The 10,314-nt window shown below is 42.8% G+C and overlaps 1 protein-coding gene across 1 annotated transcript; it reads right to left on the reverse strand.

The window, feature by feature from the left end:
• Positions 1 to 3,439: 3,439 nt before the first annotated feature.
• LOC121723487 (MOB kinase activator 2-like) lies at positions 3,440 to 10,308 on the reverse strand. The gene is made up of 3 exons (XM_042109215.1): positions 10,298 to 10,308; positions 5,938 to 6,062; positions 3,440 to 5,415 (listed from the first exon to the last, which is right to left on the reverse strand). The coding sequence occupies exons 2-3, from the start codon at positions 5,990 to 5,992 to the stop codon at positions 5,144 to 5,146; spliced, it is 327 nt and encodes a 108-aa protein (XP_041965149.1). The 5' UTR covers positions 5,993 to 6,062; positions 10,298 to 10,308; the 3' UTR covers positions 3,440 to 5,143.
• Positions 10,309 to 10,314: the final 6 nt, after the last annotated feature.

Genomic DNA, 10,314 nt, shown 5'->3' on the forward strand with positions numbered 1-10,314 from the left:
CGGCAAGGAGGTGGTGCCTTGAGGACGAACGGTTGGTGGAGCCTGTTCGAGTCGGCCTGTTCGCCGGTGCTCTTTAGAAAAATAAGGGGGGAAAAAAGTTTGTTGTGTGAAATCCGATGGCACGAGCCAGAGAGAAGGTCTAGGCCTTTGGCGCGACTGTGGCGGAGTGGAGTGGCCGGAACAGCGGAGGACAGCTCTGCGACAAGGCAGCAGAGGAGGGACGCCAACGTCGGTAGCTGTAGCCTGATTGGGCAGCGTGGTCCGGCTGCGATGGAACTGGAGTCTGCTGCCCCGACTGGCGAGACGATGGAGCGGAACGTCGGAGGTGCGGTGCCAGTTACGGTGCTCAGCGCCGGGGAGTCTGTGGCAGTGGAGGCCCCGCCAGGTGTTGGAGGAACGTTGCGGTGGTGCACACTGCGAAAGTGCGACCTGAGGGCGTTCTCTGAAGGGAGCTGGGCACAAGAGGCGACAGACCAGGTGACTGCTAGCACACTCCGCATTGAGCCGCTGGTGGTTGTGGTTCCCCAGGGTGAGTAGGGCTCTTGTGGTGTGTGCACCCCACCTGCTGTGTGGCAGTGCCAGAGACTAATTGCTGGACTGAATGTGGGAACGCCCGCGCCGAGGATGGCAGTGGCTTGTTGGGGGAGCTGTGCAACGCCAGCATGCTGGACTGTGCTTGAGATTCCTACGATGTTTCGCGCTGGGGATTCTGGGAGAACTGAATGATCATCTCAATACCAATGTTTCCCAAAAGGCTTGTCCCAAGGAGAACAGTATTACCTTAAACACACATGAGGAAACTGAACAGTCCAATCAGTCCAATGCTACTTTGTTTACAATATTTCCAGGCTTCAACCAGACAGCTGAATGTGGTAGAGTTGTAATAGAAATAGTAGGCCTAAGCTATAGGCTAATCTGCATAAAGTGTGCTGTCATAAATATCAGACATTCAGTATTCTCTCTTTTTATATCAGGATATAAAATAATACAGATATATTACATTGTAATCCTCTGGTGTTCTAAGCTATAGGCTATTGAAATGTCTAGCCCCCCCCCCCCCCCCTTCCAAAAAAAGAAAAATCAAGGTTCGTATCAAACCGTGTGACACGAATCGATTTGTTAGGGTGGTGTATCGTTACAGCCCTACTGTATATCGCTACAGCCCTATCCTCCAAAAATCTGTCTAAATTGTACCAAAAAACTCAGCAAAATCAGCTTAATGAGAGTAAAATGTGACCAAACCAAGTTTAAATAGTGATTTTGAATCTTGAAAATGTCAGATATGGACTCAGCATCTCCAGTAACCCATAAAAACATACTAACATTGTCCATTTTGGCCAAACAGCTCTTATAATATCAGGGTATATACAGAAATTCTTAAGTTGAATTTAATACCTTTTTTAATACCTTCACAATATTGTTTAATACCAACACGACTTCGAGCTGCAACTAGCGGCAACCTTTAGAAATTCAGTGTTGGGGGTAACTAATTATAAAGTAACAGATTACTGTCAGAAAGTGTAGCAATGCTTACAATTCAAATCAAGTATCAATTATTAGAATTACTGGATACTTTGTTCCTTTTTTGCTTCAATAAAAACACTGGCCTATACACAATTATTTGTTATTTAATCCTAACCCAAGATAAAATTTCATTGTTATGTGTAGGAAGAGCACACACCACTTCTCCAGCACTACACTCTTTCTTTCACTATCATTCTATCTCAATCAAGACAAAATGACAAATGAAAATCAGAAAAGGTATACTGGACTTTCTTCTAAAAAGGCCCACGACCATACGCAGTACACAAACACACACACCCTTGCTGTCTCATATAATTTGCCAGTCAAGGTATCACGTTCAAAAATAGGCTGTCACATTTTACAAAAATACTAATTATTAATTGGGTGCTGCTGGATAATGTGGGCCCCATGTGATAAAATACTTTTGGGCCTGCATGCTCCCTGTGACAAAATATTTGAAAAATAACCCCTTAAATGGTGACTTCTGGGGGCAAGTCTATTGGGACTTTGATCTCATCACACATCAAGGGAGTAACCCTATAGCTCCTGAGCATGCTTTGAATAATGTAAAGGTAACACCTGTTAAACTAACCTTAACATGACATTTACTGAGGGTAGAAAATGTTAAATCGTATAGCCTAAACCTTATCTTATAGCCTAAACAAAGCAACACTTGTCAGGCCTATATTTAACCTATATTCTGTAGTCAAGGCAGGGGTAGCTCATTGCAAATAACCCCTTAGAACATGTGCATATGTTTACATGTTATATTCTTGTTTTTTCCCCCTTTCATTTAATTATATATTTGTTTGAATGAAAAGGCCTTCTGCCTTTATGGGGACTTTTAATTTGAAAATGGGTTATTGTGATAGCCTAAACTAGGCCTAGCCTACACACGGTATGTCTGCTGCTCTTACAGCCTGTGTCATTGAAAACGCGATGGCGGAAATGATTCCCTTTTTGTTTTGATGACAATGACAGCTGGTAGCGTAGACATACTGATAGCTTCAATGACTCATATTTATGTGGAGACAGTAGCCCTACGTGGCCGATGAGCCAGGCAGTCTTCCACCTCTGATTACGTCCGCCCATTCTTGTTTGCTGGCTAGTAGACTCCAGAGTGGTGGAAAACGGCTCTGGTAGACTCCATGTGACCTGACGGCATTCACTCCCATCCAGGGGCATTTATTGTCTTTTTACAGACGTGGCAATAAGCCAGTATCCAGTTTGAGCATAGCCTAGAGTTTGAGGGGGCGCTAAAAGTTTTTACCGCGAACGCACACTGACATATCGCTCAGGTCCTACTCGCACATATAATTAATATAATATAAATAAATTCACGCGAATTTTAGGAGATAGGCCTGCACTTAACACAAATGGAAAACATCATAGTGGTTCGAAAATGTAATACCTCGTCAGATGACGTTTATTACTTTAATACTTTTAAATTGCCTTAAATTTGGCTAATTTAATTTACTACATTTTAATACTTTTTACAACCCCACGGACACCCTGAATATGATCAATATAGGCTATTATGCTAATTAGCTCAGTTACACAAATTGCCCAACATATGCAAATTAGCATCCGGCAGTTTCTGCATGCTGGGAACCCATACTATATATTTCCATCATAAAACGTTGGTGTACTCAACATTTCCGGGTCCACAATGGGGCTCTATGGGCTGTCCACCGGACTAACTTCAAGGTCTCATCTCATTAAACAGCCATGCTTTGGCACAGAATCACCCCTCTGTCAAAAAAAAGGTCCAAAACATGGGAAAGTGAATTGTAATCTCATTACAATAGCTAATTGAAAGTTATCCAAGACACATGGTGCATTGAAAAGTTGACAGTTTGTCCAAATAAAATCACAATAGATGTTCATATCTGAGAAAAATGCTGCAGGAGTCAAGTGGTATTTTTGTCTTTTATTAGATTATAATTTGCAGAGCTTAAAATATTAAAATCGCTTTTAACTTAAGATAATAATTAAAATAGATAAAAGGAAAGCCAGAACTAAAGAACCCTGCAAATAAGACCAAAATAAATTAAATACAAGTCCAATCCCCTTTTGACAGAGGCAAAGTTCTGACACAACCAACTTGCAATGACATGTGCATCTTACATGCTCACACAACGCCATTGTCATGACCTCTCTTGATACTTAAAAAAATCCTTTAAAACAGGGAAATGAACAGAAAGCAAAAGTTAAAAAAAAAAAAAAACCCAAAGGGCTATTATATTGGAGGCATTTGGAATCCTCGGTGTGATGCAATTAGCACATCAATTGATCGCCACCAGTGACGCTCTGGCCTCCGACTCCAGCAGACATCTACCTTAGTAGGCTAGCAGACACCTGCCATGTCCTTGTCCCCACAGGCCCCTAAGCACAGCTACAACTGGGCCATCCACCCCCACCCCAGCAGCAACACCCACCCCCTCCCTCTGCTCCCTGTGCTTCTCAGGTCTCCAGAGGGGCAAAGGCCCATGCACGCCATTTATCCTGAAATATTAAATATGTATGCGTATTATATTCTCTATGACCTTGTTGATGCTGTTTGTTTTCCTCCCCTCAGCCTGTCTTGGCATGTGTGTGTGTGTGTGTGTGTGTGTGTGTGTGTGTGTGTGTGTACACACACACCCAATACAGAGTATGTAAAGAGTTCTATATGAAGAGGGTCAGGTAGACTTTAGAATTCAGTACTATACAATTAATGCAGAATAAGGTATTGCAAATGTTGTAGAATGTAAGAGAGAGAGAGAGATAGATAGAGAGATAAAGATAAAGAAAGAGAGAGAGAGAGAGATAAAGAAAGAGAGAGACCATTATCTCTCTGGCAGCAGTGACATGTTCTCTCAGGTCCTGAGTAGAGACGCTTTGATCATCCCAGGCATCAGACAGTTTAAATGATATAACACACGTTAGACATCAGCGCACCATGCTTCTAGGCTGAGCCACTGGATGGACGGGAGAAGCACCTGCTCCCTACAGTCTTCCCACCACAAGGGGGAGCTAGTGGCTATTATAAGTTTGGGCTGTGCACACCATCTTCAGTAAAACAGTGAAACAGCGCCACTACAGTTATAGTAAGCCAGTGAAGAGGGGAAGGGAACATGACCCCTCCAAAACAAAAACAAAAACAAAAAACAGCCTCCGAGATTAAAATAAAATCTTAAAAACCACAACAAAAAATCCAACGAAATAAAAGCAAAACAATAAAAACAAAATACACACCTCTCCTAGTTTTATCTGCAATGGTGACAAGTGGAGGGGGGGGGGCACAGCCCAGGGATGGAGTTCAAACCAGTCATCTCCCCTTCAGCTCAAATCCCCTCCCCTTCCCACCCCACATCCCACACCGAATCCTCGGACCACTCCAATGCAAGAATGACCAGGGAGTGCGGGAATGCGTGCGTGTGTGTATGTGTGTGAGGTCTCTGAGCCCCTTAAAGGCATCCAGGCCTTTGGGCTAGAGTGAGATGGGGTTGGGGTGCGTATGTGTGTGTATATATATGTGTGTGTGTGTGCGTGTGTGTGTGTGGGGTGGGGTGAGTTGGGTTGTTTGAGGCTCTTGTCCTGTTCCTAGCTGGGGTAAAGGTCCCACCCCGGGGAGCACTCATCTCTCCGTGACGTGGTTCTGTGCAGAGGGGGGCGGTGGGGTACACACGACCTCCGACAGGTCATCCATGATGCAGGTCTCCTTGGGGTCGACCAGGTTAAACTCCCGGACGAAGACGATGAAATGTGCGTAGAGAGTGTTCAGATGGCCCTGCAGGTCCAGCAGCACCGTCTCCTTAAAGTGCGCCCAGTAGATGTGTGCCAGCACGTGGAACAGGAACCGGCAGATCTTCTTCACTAGTGACTCAAACGAGTTGGGGAACTCCTTACCTGCAATGGAGAGACACACACACACACACACACAGGGTTCGGTCTGATGGGATATTTATTTTTGTATAAAACACTAACAAGAGTACAAACGTTTTGTATAAAAAACTAACAAGAGTACAGACTCTTAAAGGAAAGCTGTATCTATAACTGCTGTAGCTATAAGGCACAATGATGACATCCCACAACAATAATTACCACAGACAAATTGCAGCACAAAAAAAGTGAAATAATAGTTATGACATAATTATTTAAAATTAAAATTAAAAATGTTAATGTCAATATTTATTGAAGACAGAACCATTTCTAAATTTAACCAAGAGATTTACACAACTAGAATTGAAGCGTTCTGATAATGCATGTATGGAAAGGCTTCCCTATGTCAAGGGTGAACTCCCTGTAACCTCCCACTATTGCACACTAGAGGGCACTAGAGGCATAATGAATATTCATGGATGCAAACCTGACTCTAGGATAGATACATGCTATACTGCTGAACTGCAGGGAGCAAGCTCATCAACTCACCATATTTTGTAGGGAATATGTCTTCATCGGTCACCAGTTTCTGAACCAAACTCATGACGAAGTCAACGTACTGGGGAGCTGTGCATTTAATCTTCTTACCCTTTTCATCATGCCAGAAGAATATTCTGAAAGGCACAGAAAGTTCCCATTAGGTCAAAAAGGTTAATGCCGTCTGATTGCCGTCTTTTCCATATTACTACACATTTTAATTGGAGCGGCCAGAAACCTTGCCTCTTTATTGAGAACTCTAATTTCAATGTTTCTTTCAAGTTGGCTGGCACACCAGAAAGCGTTGACTAGCACGTCAAAACACTTTACTGACACAAACATCTCGTAGCATTCCAGGCGTAAACATTTTTGTGGGGATTAACCCTTTTAATAGGTGAGCCCCCCCCTGGGCAGGGAAGCGCGCGGTGTTGCGATCACTCTCATTGCCTACTTTAAGGGCAAGGTCTGCATTCTGAGACCTCGGAGCAGGGGCAGGCCATGGGGCTTCAGACACCACAAATCCTGTGGAATGTAGACCGTACGCATAACTGGCCTTGCAGCGGGAGACCCACTGACCACTGTGAACACGAACAGTTACACAAGGTCTTTCTGCAGGGCCACATTCTAACCAAGTGACCTGAGAAGAAAAATCTGCGTAATGATTTTTAGCAGATCAACCTCAGTCATCAGGAGTCTTCATCTGGAATGAACTGAGAATATTTTATATAGTAAGGAAAGATTTTTCAGTCTTAAGCCATCAGGACAAACAATCAATCAGTCATCATATTACACATCCAGAATTTTAAACTATAAAACTACAATATGAACTTTGGTCAATTGGATTTTTGTGAGATTCCAAATGGTATGGTAATGGTAAGTTAAGTTGGCAAGTTCATGGGCACATTATTGAAAGGAAGTTATTTCCTCGAGAATTAACGTATAAGTAATTATGACTGAGTGGAAAATTACAGAAATCGGCACGGGCTACCAGGTGATGTTTTTACACATTTAAATAAACTGAGTTCCTGCACCGATTTAGATTGTTCACCTACCGAGTGAGCCACTGTCACGATGACTGTTCTTGTGTTTGTCAAGACTAGAGTTTACAGCCGATTATCTGGTTTTTCAAGGTCAAACTACATAGACTCAAACCTTAACAGGAAAAAAACAACAAATAAAGCGCTCACTGGGGGGGGGGGGGGGGGGTGCTTTTCTTAACATGTTCAAACCATAGACTGTAAAAAATAGGTTCAAACAGGCATCTCAAAATGTAAGGGTTGTCAACACATAGATTACATTTCTGCCTTAAGCAGAAGTTGGCACTAATCACTTCAAGCTTCCTGTCACTCCTCACTGTGAACGCACCACAGGAATCAGTGACTACTGAACTGTAAATTACAGTGAAAAAAGGAAATGCCAAACAGAATGTGTGTCAGTAGAATACAGAGTGGTGCATTCCAGGTTACGTTCGCAAAGGGGGCATTGACCCAGATGCCTCTGCAACTGCAGGCGTTTTATCTCCTGTCGAGAAAGGCGGCATTGTCCAACTAGAAATGCAATTCCAAGGAATTACCAGTGCATGAAAATGCTAAAGTTGTGATGTAAAATATCATGTATAGTTAAAACAGATAATACAGAGATGGTTACTACGGTGATGCTAGGATAGACATGGTGGTTGCTAGCTTAATAAAAGTTGATAGTTTAATTAGACTGTTTAAAAGCTGAATGTAGATAGTTTAAAAGTTGTTGATAGACAGTAGATAGTTTAAAAGTTGTTGATAGACAGCTAGTTTAATAGATAGTTTAAAAGTAGACCGTTTAAAAGTTGAAGGTAAATAGTTTAAAAGTTGTTGACAGACTGGAAGTTTAATGAATGTTGATATTCAAATAGTTTAATGGCTGTGTATAGGTAGATATTTGACGATAACTGAAAGTTGGAATGGCTCTAATGTTTGCTAGCAGTTATGCTAAGATTTATAATTCTGCTAACCATGCTACTTAGCTAACTTAACTAACATTTTCTAGCAGTTTTGCTAAACATTTTCTAGTAGTTTTGCTAAACATGCCAACTATGCTAGCAATGCTAACATGCTAACTATGTTAACCATGTGACTTAGTTAACCAAGCTTATCATTTTTAGTAGTTATGCTAATTATGTTAACTATGTTAACCATGTTACTTAGCTAATTTAGCTAATCATTTTTAGTGATTATGCTAACTATGCTAACCATGTTACTTAGCTAACTTAGCTAATCATTTTTAACAGTTTTGCTAAAAATGCTAACTAGCATGCTAACATGCTAGCATGTTAACTATGCTAACCATGTTACTTGCATGCTAACATGCTAGTTAGCATTTTTAACAAAACTGCTAAAAATGATAAAAATGCTAACAATGCTAACATGCTACAGTTACACCCCACTAATGATCAGCAGGCAACCTGTAGAGAGAGTCACAAGTTTTAAATACCTTGGTGTCCACATTACTGAAGACTTAACATGGACTGTTAACACTCAATATGTTCTGAAAAAGTCCAGACAACGACTCTACTTCCTTCGTCAGCTAAGGAAATTCAAAGTTTCTACATCCATCATGAAGGCCTTCTACACTTCAGCGGTTGAGAGTGTTCTAACTGGTAGCATCATCACCTGGTATGGGAACTCCACAGTTAGAGATTGTAGTACTCTGCAGAGAGTAGTGCGCTCAGCTGAACGTACTATAAGAACTCAACTCCCTGCTCTACAAGATATCTATTCCAGAAGAGTACTCCTAAGAGCCCAAAAGATTCTGAAGGACTCTTCTCATTCTAACAATGGATTATTCCTACCGCTGAAATCAAGAAGACGCCTATGTACACACACACACCTACAAGACTTTTAGCACTTTTACACCCCTCTCCCTATGCTACAGACCTTTTATTTATTTTCTTATTTCATCACACGTCAAAACACACACATATCTGACTTTCTCCAACTTTTGCACATCTCCATAGAACTTTTTATTTATTCTTTTTGATTTCTCCTCCATCTACCCATGTCCTTGATTGCCTAGCCTTGGTAAGGGAGTTTTTCCTTGCCCCTGTTGCTCTTGGGTGCTCCTTGTTGGTGCCCCCCACCCAATCCCAATCCTCCCCCACCTTTTTTATGCAGCCCTTGCCACTTAATCTACTAAACCCCTCTTCTTACTGCACTCTTTACCCCCCCCCCCCCCCCCCTCATTAATGCACAAATAGGCCGACACCAGACATAATTTCACTGCATTTCTTACTTCCAGTAACTATATGCATGTTACAATAAACTTCCTTGTATCCTTGTATGCTAACTTTGCTAACCATGCTAACTAGCTACAGTGGGTAGGAGTCATAGTTGATGAAGTGTTGACAGTTGATGACAAGTTAAAAGTTGTTGATAGACAGCTAGTGAATGTATATAGTTTAAAAGTTTAAAAGTTGAATGTAGATAGTTTAAAAGTTGTTGATAGACAGCTAGTTTAATAGATAGATAGTTTAAAAGTAGACCGTTTAAAAGTTGAATGTAAAAAGTTCAGTAGTTTAATGGGTTACATTGTTTAACAGTGGATTATTGTAGTGAGGACTTTTATTTTGAAACAGTTTTGGGCAGAGGAAACAGTTGAATAGGATGTGTAGTCTTAATTGACCCAGATTGTTTAAAACCTGAGGCTGCAGGTGGCCTGGAGAGAGAGAGAGAGAGAGAGAGAGAGAGAGAGAGAGAGGGGGGATGGGGGAGGGGGGGAGAGGGAAATCGAGGGAGGGAGGGAGGGGAGAGGGAGAGAGAGAGATGGAGAGAGGGGGAGGGAGAGAGAGAGAGAGAGAGAGAGAGAGAGAGAGAGAGAGAGAGATGGAGGGGGAGGGAGAGAGAGGGGGAGAGATAGATGGAGGGAGGGGGAGGGAGAGAGAGGGGGAGAGATAGATGGAGGGAGAGGGGGAGAAAGAGAGAGGGAGAGAGATGGAGGGAGAGGGAGAGATGGAGAGGGTGGGAGAGAGAGGGGGGGGGGGAGATGGAGAGAGAGAGAGAGGGGGGGGAGAGAGAGAGAGAGATGGAGAGAGAGAGGGGGGGGAGAGAGATGGAGAGAGAGAGAGAGAGAGAGAGAGAGAGAGATGGAGGGAGGGAGAGAGATGGAGAGAGAGAGAGAGAGAGAGAGAGAGAGAGATGGAGGGAGGGAGAGAGATGGAGAGAGAGAGAGAGAGAGAGAGAGAGAGAGAGAGAGAGAGAGAGAGAGAGAGAGAGAGAGAGAGAGAGAGAGAGAGAGAGAGAGAGAGAGAGAGATGGAGGGAGGGAGAGAGAGAGGGGGGAGAGAGAGAGAGGGGGGGGGGGGGAGCATCTGTGTGTGTGTGAGGCTCCCGGATACTCACGTATTGCATGCTGCCGT

This window comes from Alosa sapidissima, chromosome 11, assembly GCF_018492685.1.
Source record: "Alosa sapidissima isolate fAloSap1 chromosome 11, fAloSap1.pri, whole genome shotgun sequence".
In the NCBI taxonomy this organism is placed as follows: Eukaryota; Metazoa; Chordata; class Actinopteri; order Clupeiformes; family Clupeidae; genus Alosa; species Alosa sapidissima.